This window comes from Carex rostrata, chromosome 25 (genome assembly GCF_964058835.1).
Source record: "Carex rostrata chromosome 25, lpCarRost1.2, whole genome shotgun sequence".
Taxonomy (NCBI): domain Eukaryota; kingdom Viridiplantae; phylum Streptophyta; class Magnoliopsida; order Poales; family Cyperaceae; genus Carex; species Carex rostrata.
The window spans coordinates 5,636,968-5,651,516 of NC_135942.1; the positions used below are offsets into that span (position 1 = coordinate 5,636,968).

At 34.4% G+C, this 14,549-nt stretch overlaps 1 protein-coding gene across 1 annotated transcript; it reads right to left on the reverse strand.

Moving 5' to 3' along the window:
• Positions 1-12,692: 12,692 nt before the first annotated feature.
• Positions 12,693-13,573, reverse strand: LOC144543958 (uncharacterized). The gene is made up of 2 exons (XM_078292406.1): positions 13,181-13,573; positions 12,693-13,073 (listed from the first exon to the last, which is right to left on the reverse strand). The coding sequence occupies exons 1-2, from the start codon at positions 13,571-13,573 to the stop codon at positions 12,693-12,695; spliced, it is 774 nt and encodes a 257-aa protein (XP_078148532.1).
• Between the last annotated feature and the right edge of the window lie 976 nt (positions 13,574-14,549).

Consider the following 14,549-nt stretch of genomic DNA (forward strand, 5'->3'; position numbering starts at 1 on the left):
AATTGAAATGGTCGTTCAATGCCAAACCACAAAAGGTAAACATTGAATTTGAATATAATAGACAACAACGATGCCAAGGCCCAATAAAAAGCCCGGCCCAATGATTTAGTAATTTTAGGCGTTTTTAGGAGCCCACTTGTTTGAAGCCCATTATTGATTTTCAGACAGGGCCGAATGATCGGAGTACAGTCGGGTTCTAAATAGCTATGTTATAGGTTTTTCAAATCTCAAAAGCTATAACGCTATTAACCTTTTTTTTTTCTATAATGATTCTAAAAGGTTGTGTTATAGTTTTTTCGGACCTTAAAAACTATAGTGCTATAATTGATACGAACAATACAAAACACGTGATGCGCAATTTGTGATCCAAGAATGCATTATTTCTCGGCTCTCGCAATATATTACATAATTTTTTATGCATACAATAATATATATATTTTCTCCAAAATTTAAAGGTAATTTTTTTTTTTTGGTAAATGTTAAAACAACAATGAGAAGGGAGTCATTGATCAATGTGATCACAGTTTATGTTTACATTGGAGAATCAAAATCAAAATTTCAAACAATCAATGTGAACAGTTGATATACTCTGCTTTTAAAGTAATGCATCCCAGTAAAAAAAAATATAATTTTTTTTTAGTTAGTTATGTGCAAGAATAAGACATGAACAATCAAGGTTTTTACAAAATAAATTTCAAGGTTTTTATTTTTAACGTAAGTTATAACTTAGATATAAGACAAGACACCTGGTACAAGCACATTCTTTGTTTAAAATTTGATTGTTAAATTATCAATGAAAAACAAGTTTTTTTTTTTTTTTGAGAATATGAAAAACAAGTTGGGGTCACCAATGGGACACTAAAAGAAGATAGATATTGGATCCTTATCTACAAAAAATGCTTAAGTCAATTTTTATTTACCCCTGACTATGTGCGTTTAAATAGTTGAAGGATTATGACACAGTAATTACGAATAATTACAAAATGCATTCACGTTTTCAAAATCTTTGAGGGGCAAAGATTATTTCAGAATTATGTCTAGAGCTGGAACTTTACTTTAGTCAACCTTACTTTTTAATAATTAAAAACTTTGTGCAATATTAACACTGACAAGGTAATATACAAAATCAAGAGTTGGTTGTAAGGTGAGTTTAGTCTTTTTTTTGTTGTTGTTGTGAGAATATAGGCTATATGTATTTGATACAATTCATGGGTGCATCTAGCAAATGGTGATATAAGGAGTAGAACTAAGGTGTTCGTAAGTTCATTAAGTCTTTCTGTGAATCAACTCTAAAATTCATCGAATTAGCTTCGAATGATGAATTCAAACTGTTGAAATCTTTTTACTTTATGAGTAATGAGTCTACATATGAAAAATTTAAAATTTGAATTAATTTTGTATAGAATCAAGTGGTCAAAATTAGAAGGTTTATAAATTTATTTTAATGCATTTATTTATTTTAAAGCCTTTTGATTACTTAACTCTATATAAAATTATTTTAAAATTAATATTTTTTTTGTATGCAGATGCATTACTCATGAAGTAGAAGGATTTGAACGATTTGGATTCGTCATTTGAAGTCAATCTAATAAACTTTAGAGTTGAGTTCACAAAAGAGTTCGGTAAACTTAAGAAATTCTACTCTGATATTAGATACAAATTTTATATCTCACGGATAGTTTACCTCCATTAAGTATTAGCATAGCTCAGAAGCCAAATGAAAATGCTAAAGTAAAATATATATATACATGTAGGGTAAGGCTACGGTGTAATGGGTTGTATAGAGAGCTACGGTGCTACGGTTCAATATTTGAGTTTTCAAAATTCTAACGGTCGATCTAAACCGTTCATCTTGTTCTCCATATTAATATGTGTTTGGAGACCAAATTTTACATTTTTTGGAAATTTTTTACTATATTTTTAGATAGGTAGAACATCAAATATCTGAATGATGAAGAATTTTTTAGATCAAGTGATTTTCTACCTATCTAAAAAAATAGTAAAAATTTCCAAAAAATGTAAAATGTTGTCTCCAAACACATATTAATATGGAGAACAAGATGAACGGTTCGGATCGACCATTAGGATTTTGAAAACTCGAATATTGAACCGTAGCACTGTAGCCTTACCCACATATATATATATATATATATATATAGAGTTGGGCTACGGTGAGTTACGAAGTAAAGCGACTATTTTACTTCACGCTCATATTTTGCGATTTTGAAGTTTAAAACGTCGATCCAAACCGCTCAACATGATCTCCATATTGAAATGTGCTTGGAGACCAAATTTTACATTTTTTGGAATTTTTTTACTATTTATTAAGCCACTTTGAAAATTGCCGATCCAGTGGTCCAGAAATTTTTACTGTTCACCCGTATTTTTAGATTTTCAAAGTGGCTTAATAAATAGTAAAAGAATTCTAAAAAATGTAAAATTTAGTTTCCAAGCATATTTTATTTTAGATTTAACATCTAACGGTTTGGATCGGCTATTTGAACTTTGAAAATGAAGATATTGCGTGAAGTAAAAATGTGTTTTACTTCGCAACTCACCGTAGCCTTACCCATCCCCCCCCCCCCCCCCCCCCCCCCCCCCCCCCAACACACACACACACACACACACATATATAGGTTGGCTAAGATGAAAGTGGTAGTTCTTAAGCTTTGGTGCTACCAATTCTTTTTTTTAATTTTCAAAGTTCAAAACGTTGATCTGAACCGTTCAAGTTGTTCTCCATATTAAATTGTGCTTGGAGACCAAATTTTACATTTTTGAATTTTTTTACTATTTATTAAGCCACTTTGAAAATCGCTAATCCAACGGTGGCTTAACAAAACAGTAAAATCAGAAGCCACCATTGGATCAGCTGTTTTCAAAGTGGCTTAATAAATAGTAAAAAAATTCAGAAAAATATAAAATTTGGTCTCCAAGCACATTTAATATGGAGAACAACTTGAACGGTTCGGATCGATGTTTTGAACTTTAAAATTAAAAAACGAATTGGTAGCACCAAAGCTCATGGACTACAACTTTGATCTTAGCCAACCTCTATATATAGGAATATGCTAGAATGCTACGCGTAGCATAGAGGCCCTCCGTGCAACGGTTCAATATTTGACTTTTCAAAATCCTAATGGTCGATCTGAACCGTTCATCTTCTTCTCCATATTAATATATGTTTGGAGACCAAATTTTACATTTTTTGAAATTTTTTTACTATTTTTTTAGATTTATTGAAAATCGCTGTTTTCAGCAAATCTGGACCATAAAAAACAGTGATTTTTAATAAATCTAAAAAAATAGCAAAAAAATTCCAAAAAATGTAAAATTTGGTCTCCAAATACATATTAATATGGAGAACAAGATGAACGGTTCGGATCGATCATTAGGATTTTAAAAAGTCGAATATTGAGCTGTTGCACGAAGGGCCTCTATGCTACGCGTAGTACCGTAGCAGGTTCCTATATATATATATATATATATAGTAAAAATAAAGAAAAGAACATGAGAATTAATTTTTGATCCGATAGTCAAAGCGATGATTTCCGGTAAAAGATTGTAGGTTTGAAACTGAAACTTTTTTTTTACATATTTAAAGTTGAAAAACTTGATTCTATTTTTTTCCAAAAAAAAAAATTGTAAAATAGACCTATCGATATGCAAATATCACGATGCCACTTTTGCTATAAAAAAAGAGTTGTAAATTTATGATTTAAACGAACCATACGAAGAATCAAATTTATGATTCTTGTTCATTTTGATATGAGTGACACTACGGTAATATATTAATTAATACGCAATATGCATATTACAGACTAATTCATGTTGTAGATTTTTTTTTAAAGGTTAATAATCGATCTAAACTGTTAAACATAATTTTTTATATGATAATATACTTGTAGATCAAATTTACATTGTTTAGAATTCCTTTTACTAATATTTAGATAGGTGGAAAATTACTTTTGGATGGTCAGAATTATTAAATAAAGAGGTTTTCTATCTATCTAAAATAAATATTAAAAAAAGTGTAAAATTTGGTATGCAAGAACATTTTTATAAGAAGACTACAATGAATTTTAGATTGATTGTTTGAACTTTAAAAATAAAAATATAAGTCCATAAGTTGTATAGTATGCATATTAGCATAGGTCCATAGTTTCACTATAATTCAATATTATATTTTACTTGTTCGCATTTTAAATGGGTGAGATTTTTTCTGAAGGGCTTTGGATAAATTCCTAGCTGAAACATGACCTAAATTGTCCGATCAGTATCAAAATTCACATTGACGGCTTAGATTCACTGAATTATTTAAATTTATCAACACAGATCAAACATTTTAGTCCAGACTTTGGATATAATTTGTCCAAACTCTTTGACAAAACTCAATTCCTAATTAAATATCTCTTCACCACACAAATAAAAATTATGCTGACCAAATTGGCACCATCGTGACAAATGAATTATTCGGATTCGGTTCGGCGAGATCAAAATTTCGTGATTCAGAATTATCCGGACCAGAGATTTCAGTCCTGCAAAAGAGGCAGAAAGAAAATTGTTCTGGGAAAAATTTAGAAAAAAATTGTCAATAATTTGTAAAATTCGGAAGTTTCGAGTTTAATTCGATTAAAGTTCAGTCAACCGAATAATTCGGTGTTCGGTTCGGCATCACCAAAATAACGAATTATTCGGATTTAATTTGTGAATCTTGTGACTGTGATTTGCACATGCACATGTTGGGTTTTGAATTGAAATTCCGTCTACCTTCAGAATTCAAAGTTCATACTAATTACAGATAAGTCACTCTCCCAAGGCCCAATTTTTCGGCTGCCATACAATTAGTTACATAATAGATGGTTGATCAAACAAATGCTTGTCAATTTTTTAGGCCTACGGGTTTTTCTCCAAAAAAAAAAAACAATGCTTGTCGCATTCCCTAGAGTTAATTCAAGGACAGCATCACTTTAGTTAATAATACAGCAAATCTAATGATTAAAACCAGAAAGCAAAAAGTCTGTTAGAACATGCTAAATTGGAGGGTATGAGATTATGACCTATGGCCTAAAAGGACAACTTTTTGTTCCCTCAAGGTACATGTTAAGTAGGCCTTGTGGGACTAATTGATCCTCACCGGTGTTTTCATTTTTCCCAAATTTGGGTATATAACATTTTGATCCGTATTACTATTTAGGTATATTAATTTGATCCCGGCCAGCTGGGTCCATAGTAAGAAGATTCACAAATTATTCGCAAATTAAATCCGAATAATTTATTTTTTTGGTGATGCCAAACTGAACGCCGAACTATTTGGTTGTCCGAATCAAACCCGAATAATTTTTGAATTTTTTCCGAATTTTTGTCAGAATAATTTTTTTTTGCTCTCTTGCAGAACTGAGATCTCTGGTCTGAATAATTCCAAATTATTCCCGAATATACCCAAATTATTCTCGAATCACGAATTTTTAACCTCACTGAACCGAATTCGAATAATTCATTTGTCACTATGGCTGGGTCTACCCAAACGGTACAAGTTTATCCGGATTTTTGTTTTCAAATAATTAAATTGATTGTTATAGTTATATAATTAGGAATCCTACGTGGGTAGAATTTTTATAAATAGGAGCTAAAAAAATAGAAAATTGTTTGCGTGCTTTCCTTTTCTCTACAGCTGCGGAGGAGGAAAAAAAATGCAACACACAAATATTGTTTTAGTTTTCTCTCAAAAAAATATTGTTTTATTTTTTTAATTTACTGGCAAGGAAACATTACATAATTTATGGTCATACTGGTATTCTGTTGTTTACCAATGTGGTATACTGGTATTCTACTTTAGAATGTTTAAATATTGATTCAAATCGTTCTGGACATCACAAAAAATATATAATTTGATCTCCAAGCACAATTTAATATCGATATCAACTTGAACAGTTTGGATCGACGTTTTGAACTTTGAAATCACAAAAAATGAGTGTGAAGTAAAATACTCGCTTTACTTCGTGAAGCATCGTAGCCCAACTCTCTCTCTCTATATATATATATATAAGCATCGTAACCCTACTCTCTCTCTCTCTATATATATATATATATCTTTTTTTTACTATTTTTTTTTTTGAGTAAAAATGAGGATCTTGCCCACATTTATATTAAAAAGAAGAATTCCGTTACACAAGGGTGGTAACCACCAAAATAAAAAGTTTTACTATTTTTTTTGATAAGTAGAAAATTACTTAGACTTATCATTTGACAAAGCTCCGAATCTCTCGCCTCTATCTTAAAAAGAGAGGGGAGGGACCGGAGTTGATCGGAACTGAAAGTGCTGCATCGACGGGGCTCGGAGTGTGGAGTCTCTACGTGATCTCGATCGGAGCACGGGTGAGTAGATCCGGTATTGGAGCACGATGACGGTCGAAAAAACGGATCCGGTCATAGAGAGCAATAGAGAAAGTTAATAGAGTATTTATAAGTATATATAAGTGAGATTAAAAGATTAGAGTTATTTTAGAGTAGTTTGGAGGATATAGAAAAAAAATAGTTGATTTCAAATTAGAATCGTTTGTTTTTTTTATTAATGAAATTATCAGTTCGCACTAAAAGTCACTAATTTAAAAAAAAATTAGAAAATTACTTTTATCTAAAAATTCTGAACTATTCAAAACCAGTGACAAGTTATAGTCATTAATTTCCTACACGATAAAATGTGTATTGAATATGGATTATTTGCTACACGACAAGTTATAGTCATTATTTTTTTTTTATAAATTCACATTTAAATTACATTAAAACCCGATATAATTAGTAATTACAGCCCCTGCTGGATATGATCGTGATGGCGGGAAGACAGTAATGAAGAAATGGACGGATTCAGGACCACAACCGAACTCCACGAAGAATTTGAAATTCTGTCGGCCGTAGGATCAGGCCTGGCAGTTGCGACTTGCGAGTGCGTATCCTCTGAGATATCTCATATTTTGCGTCACCGACGTGTCCGGGAATTCACATCCCCTCAAGTTACCGGACCGAGTACAATTGAATCAGACGGTCCAAAATTGTTTTATTTAACTTGGCACCAATCTCAAAGCACAAATAATCCTGCCCCCTCTGTCATCCCGAATCCCGACCGGCTAAGAGTAAATCTGAGCCGTTCATTTCAATTGTGTTGAGTCAGGTACCTGGGAGGACATGGACCTTTGTCCGGTGCCTATTCGGGAATGGGGCAGGAGCCAGTATTATTTTAGCATTAAGATTCGTGCAGAGCATATTTGAACGTTTGAGATTTTCCAAAAAGTCACGCAAAATATGAGATATCTCAGAGGATGTGAGTTCGGCAGTTGCTCCATTCCTTTTTTTTACTTGGAGAATTCTGATGCATATTCTATACAACCAAGCATGCGGCGAGTGTGAACAAAGCTCGAAAAAGTGTCTGTTACACGAGATGGGCCCGTCTTGTTGCACCGACAATTTCTGTGTGGCCACGTGTCGTATATCGTTAGAACCTTTTTAGGCCAAGTTTCAGCTTCTGTCGGTTTGGTCTAACCTCCATTTTTTGTTTTGTTTTACAAGTGCTATTTGTCTAATTTTGATTCACGGTTCGCACTGTCCCACATTCTACTTTAAAATATATTCCAAAAGCATCAGATTGTCTGGAAATTTACTTAAAAAAATAGCTGAATTATAAGAATTTAAAAAAAAAAATTAACTTTCAATTTTCTTTTCTTTGACGAATCTCATCATGTGTTTGGTATTTAATTTGACAGTTCTTTGACGAATCTCATCACGTGTTCAAGAAATATTCTGAAAATTTAACATCAACTCCTTTGAAATCCAGTCATCGATGGTTAGAGAAAACATGGCTAGAATCCATAAAATGATTGATCCAATTTGACAACACAATTATACCCTTTCTTTTCATTTTTTTTTCTCTGGCCGTTCTTTCTAAAATACCAAGTACAATAAAACTAAACGAGGATTATACAAACCAAGTCACAAACCTTAATTTTTCATTCTCGTCAAGTAATTTAGATCACAATAGAGATGGACTTTATAAGGCCAATGGACAAAAGGGAATTTTAGGGTTCAGAATATTTATTTTATACATCTGTATACTCTTTAATTATATGGACAACAATAAAAAAAAAAAAAAAAATGAATCTTCAGTAGATCATCAGAAGTTTGCTGGTCTTAATATCATCATTTTTTTGTTTACCAGATATTATGCTCCTTTTATCATAAATTTATTACTTAGAAACAACCTAGGTAGCTAAGCACCAATTTTCATTATGTAATGTAAGAAGGAATATCACACTAGATGTTCTCCGGAAAAGGGGAAGGAGAAGGAGAAGGAGAAGGAGAAGGAGAAGGAGAGGGGAGGGGAGGGGAGGGGAGGGTATATTTGTCAATTTTAATTCTCAAATAAATTAATAATAGATTAAATATATAAAAGGGAATAAAGGAAAGGATTGTAAGTTTTTATGGAGAAATTGGATATTATGGTTTTTATACAGAAAAATTGGCTATTTTAAAAGTTTGTATGGATAGAATGGAAATTTTCTCTTAAAAAATGTTTTGATTGGATTGTCAAAAAAGTTTACATAAAAATAGAAACTCGTTGCATCACTTCTTTAAGAAAAATATAACATGCTCAACTTTAATTTTAAAATTCTACAGCTTTTAAGCAGCAATAATTCTGATTTTGATTGCAATGGTTTACGTACGCATCCTATGTAGAGAAGTACGTACCTCGGAGAATTTTTTTTGTCGTCTTTAGCCTTTGATCTTGATTGGAGGTCCAGAAATTTTTCAAATGAATGTTTATACGGTTGCAACAATGTAACGAAATATCAAGCAGCTAGGGGTGTTCATCGGGTCCGGTTTAGTCGGTTTTGAACCGAACCGAATTAGTTTGGACTAAACGGTTTGGTTCTTTTGGTTTAATGGTTTTGTTCAGTTTGTTTTTTAAAACTGAATTATAACTTCGGTTCGATTTGTTTTGTTAATTTTCAAAACCGAAATAACCGAACCGACCGAACTTTTATATATTATAAATTTGGTCCGGACCGCCCGGTTTATTTCTTACTATCCCAGTTTATTTCTTAATCAATTGCTTTAAATACTTCGGTTGATTTCTTAATATCCCAGTTTATTTCTTTATATACTTCGGTTTATTATAAATTTATTGCTTTAAATAAAAAAATTAATATATTTCAGTTTGAACCAAACAAACTGAAATAAAACTTTAGTTCAATTCAGTTCGGTTGCAATGCCAAATCGGTTCGATTCAGTTCTATTTTTGAAACCGAATTATAACTTTAGTTTGCCTAATTCGGTTCGGTTTCAACTGAACCGAACCGAACCGATGAACACCCCTACAAGCAGCTATTGCTACATTAGATTATTTTTACTTATTTACCCCTCATGCTTTCTTTAATAAAATATGTTTGACTTTCACATATGCCCCGCTCGAAATTTTTGTTATATTATGTACTGTTCATGTTCAGTAACATGCGCTTCTACATTATTCATGATAAACTATATATGGAAAGTAGCCGTTACAAATATTATAATATGTGATAATTTATAAAAGTATTTAATCCCCTTATCCGCTATTTATATATATATATGTGAACTTTGGTAGCTACTACCAAGTTTTCAAAAGAAAATATGTGTGTGTGAACCTCTGTTGACTATTTAATACAAGGGTTCATATACTAAAATCCAAGGAAATACTTCCTCAAGAAGAAAAAATCTCAGAATATATATTTTTTAATGCCATCTAAAGATCAGGTCAAACCTAATTAGCCTTTTCGGTGAAAAATCAAGCAGGGACGCACTAACCAGGTGAGGACAAATGGGAAAAAAAAAGAATTAGGTAATAATGAAATTCATTTGGCTAATTGGCTTTGATGCAGTAGAGACAGATGCAAGGGCAGTATTTTATCAAGAAAAAAAAAAGAATTAGGTAATAAGGAAAGAAGACGAAGAAAAATAGGAAAAGTGGCAGCACATGATCCAATAATATATTATTAGCGAAAGTCAAACTTGACTGTTGCTAATCAAATAATTAGTTGCCGCATTTTATTACCGTTAATCTCGGGATCAATTGGTATACGTCTTTTCGGCCTAGTCTTTTTGAGTCCAAAAGCTTTGTTAATAGAGAGCAGATCACCTGCCTCCCGGGGTGCAGGAAAATCCTGCTCCCTCTATTTCTGCAACTGGGATCGGTTACTTTTAAAGGAAGCCGGCCACTGTTCATTTTTGAATTTAGGATCCACTAATAGTGACTCTGGGGGCAGGAATTTCTTGCCCCCAGAGGGGCAGAGGATTCAATCTCTTGTTAATATTAGTAGTTTAGTACTAATTTGACTTTATGCAACACACATAATAAAGTTAAAATGTAAAAGAATATAATTCGGACGCTATATAAAGTTAATATAATGTTGTGAATATTTTTTCCGTGGCTTTTTTTAAAAATATATTTATCATGTAACCGTATCTTAATCTAAGGAAAATGAAAATGATTTCTTTTTGTTCGTTTTTATAGTAAATAATGGGCATTTTTTCAGATATATGCAGATTTGGGTGTTGGGTTCATCATTTTGCGGATGAATTACTTATTAATTAAATTTATATTTTGCTACATGTAAATTTTTTGCTCTCTCAATATGTGTTTCTACCTTGGGGTATAAGAAAAAGAGAAAAGGTAACGTTTCCGAGCTACAGTCCCCCGAAAATCTCCGCGTATAAAAGTCTTCTCTTTTTAGCTTAGTTCCGACGCGCTTTCAAATGTCGTAATTTCAAGTACAATATGCATGTTCACAAAATGTGGTCCCCAACAGCTGTCACGCGTTTTCAACAGCTTTCACGTGTTTTCATCTGGGACCACGCGGTTTCATCTGCAGAACATTCATTAAACTTGTTTATAGGATTGTTTTCATAGTATTACAGGATCTAATGAACTTGTTTATAAGATTATTGTAAAAAGTCTGGAGATTTTCGGGGAACTGAGGGCCGGAGACTGTTAATGGCTTCCTAAGAAAAATGATAATTTCAGCCTTCGTTTTGACCTTGTGTTGTCACATGACTTGAATAAGTTTCTTGTTTATCTTGTAATGAGGCTTGCATTAAAATGGGAAAATGAAAGAGAAATTAAAGTCTATTGACCGTTCATATTAGTTTAATAATTATTAAGACAAGAGTAAAATATTCATAATATTTTAAATACTGTAAAATTGAATATTGTGTTTAGAAATAATTTTGCTATATAAATAAAGTAAAATGTTATGAATATTGTAAAATTAATCTCAAGTATGAAATTTGTATATAATTGACTCATGATATGCGGCCATTTTTATTAATATCCCTGAAAAAAAAGAAAATTTTAAAAATAACCCTGTTCCTCATTTTTTTTTAAATATGCCCTGACCGCCTGGACCAGGGGCGGCCCAAAACACCAAGTGAGGCGCCCCAGGGCCCGGCGGCCCATACCCCAAGTGAGGCGCCACCCCCTGGGGCGCCCCATTAGTAATTTGGTTTTTTTTTTTTTTTTTTTGAGAAATCTTAGTATTTTGATTTGAATAATTTTGTTGAAAAAAGTGTTGGGTTTATGTATATGTGTATGTCAAAAAATAAAATATTATGTATATGTGTATGTGTATGCCAAAAAATATAATATTTGATATATTTACGAAGTGATGTCGTAAATTTTTATAACTTTAATTTTTATTTTTATTTCTTTGGTGAACTATATGTATAATATACACACATACACATACACACATGCACATACACATACACATACACATATACACATACATATATACACATACACATACAAAAAAACTCACACATACACATACACATACACATACACATACACATACACATACACATACACATACACATACATATACATACACACATACACATACACATACACATACACATACACATACACATATACCAAATAAATCAATTCGCATAAGCAAAATAGCAAGTTTATCTGCCACCACGTCTGAATAAACCTAACAAACGACTAGTTCTTCTGGTACCAGTGGCAGGTGCGGCATTACTTGTAGAGGCTTGGCTACTAGATGATTGGCTTACAGGAGGAGGGGGTTGTGTTCTACCAGTTGCTTCAGCGACAACTCTGGCATTTTCTCTTTCGTTGTGTTCGTTTATTGCATCTAAATGTAACAATGCAATTCAGTTAGTAATATAATTAAAGCATAAATAAATTTTGTACAATTCTACGTACCTGCCATGCGCCTGTCGGAAACAGAACGGCGAGCCCGATTTCCCGACGGTCGCCTACCACCCATCTCGTCCATGGTCATTACAATACGCTTGTGTCTCCTCCTTCCCTTTCTTATCCATCCTTCTGAAGGTAATATTCTATCTCCGACATATGTAGGCCACTCATGCTGATCAGGATAAGAATGGAAAGATCCACCCCAAGTGGAAGCAAGGTAATCGGTACGGTACATGTCAGCAACATAGTGATCCTCACAGTAGTTCCTCACTCGGCATACCGCCATCACGTGACTGCAGGGTATGTGACTTAGCTGGGGTCCTTGGCATGTACAGGTTACCGCCCTGGCATCTCCGAATTTAACCACGTACTTGCAAGCCCTCTTGACAAACGCCATAGTGCCGTCTGGTTTACGGGTGGTAGGAACGTACTCATTTGGATTTTACACTTCGAATTCTGTTCCATCGTTACCCATCGGGATCACGGTCATGGTTGCACCTTTGTCTCTGTGTCGTCTTAGTTTCTCCTCCACCCTTGTTGAAAATGACTGGTTCATCCTTATTAATTCTGCGGCCTTAGCACGCCGTTCCTGAAACCAGGCATTTAACTTGTAGAATGTGTCCTCTACAACTGCAGCCACAGGCAACATCCGGCTCTGCTTGAATACTGCATTCAGCGACTCGGATCCGTTGGTGGTCATAATTCCCCAACGCCAACCTCCATCCCGGGATTGATATATTTTCTCGTATGCTGGATCTTCGTTGACATCTCGGGGATTATTTTTCCCCACCTTCATTAAGTAGAGATTTGCCTTTGGCATGTACTACATAGAAAATAAGGAAATAGAATAATGTAAGTAAACAATTGTAGTAAAAAAAAATTGTTTTCTTAAAGTACAATAATATATGTAAACAATTGAAATGCATGTACCCTTGCAAAACTGCTAGTCATCTCTACCACCCTTCTCGGCTTTTTCTTTCTGCAATTCCATCTAAATGTATCAGTAACCCACGTGTCGCCTCCGGTTGCCTTGGAAAGGTTCTCCGCAACGTGTTGCATACACAACCTGTGCACACACTGGCCAGTACGTGTTGACCAACCGTAATCTTCACGATCAAAAACATATTTTATTCCTTTGTGCTGGTCTGATATCACACAGAAAAACTTCCCTTCCCCAATCACCCGTCTTCTTAAAAACTGCATAAAGAATCCCCAGTTCTCGCCGTCCTCTTTACGAACAATTGCAAACGCCAAAGGCAACAGCTGGTTCTCAGCATCATATGCGCATGCTATGAGTAGTCTCCCCTCGTAACGGCCAGACATGAAGCATGCATCAATGCTGATAACAGGTCTGATGTATGGCACAGCCTGGATACAAGGACCAAAAGCCCATGCTATGCCCTTGAATTGTTTAGCTCCCTCTATTAGTACACCGTCTTTATCAAAAAAAGGGTCATGCCATCGCTCATATACGGTGCCGACATTTGTACTTGCCATGGCCTGGAGCAATGGTGCCAGATAGCCATATGAGTCCTTCCAACTACCAAATATCCTGCAAATCGCAAGTTCACGACCTCTCCACAGCCTGTTGTATTTTGGGATTACATATTTGTATTTGTGTCTGACGGTCATAGCCACCGCCTTGATGCTCATCGATGGATCCAACTTAATGTCCTCCTCAATTGCATCGGCAATTAGTGATGCTGTCAGATTTGAATGGTCTGTCCTTGTGGACGCAGACTTGCATGTATGAGGTGGTTCGCACTTCTTAATCATCCATGCTTCCCCTGAACCCGCAGGGGTTGCAAAAAGGCAGAACTCGCAGTGCGGGTGAGTTGAACAAAGCACAACTAACCTTGTTCGGTCCCTTTTGTGTATTATACATTCCCAGTTGCCGTGAACATGAGTCTCATATATTTTCTTTACAAGCTCGTCTACGCTGGTATAAACTTGCCCTGCGGCAAGTTCTTTGTTGTATACAACACGAGGACCAAAGAAACTAATGTCTGCCTCTTCGAAAGCTGTGGTGTCGTTGAATGTGGCAACCGGATGCTTATTCCCCCGACCTCTAATCGGGAATTTTTCTGCCCTGGACAACCCTGCTACATTTGCATCACCATCTGATAAGTCATCATCTTCCCAAACCCCTTGGTATTCATCCCCCGTTTCCATTTCTCTTTCTGGTACGGCATCAATAGCATCAACATCAACATCAACATCATTTCGATTAACGGGTACCGGTCCTGACTCTGGCATAGTTGGAAATCTAGGGATTATGGGTGTCTGTCTGGGTGGTAGT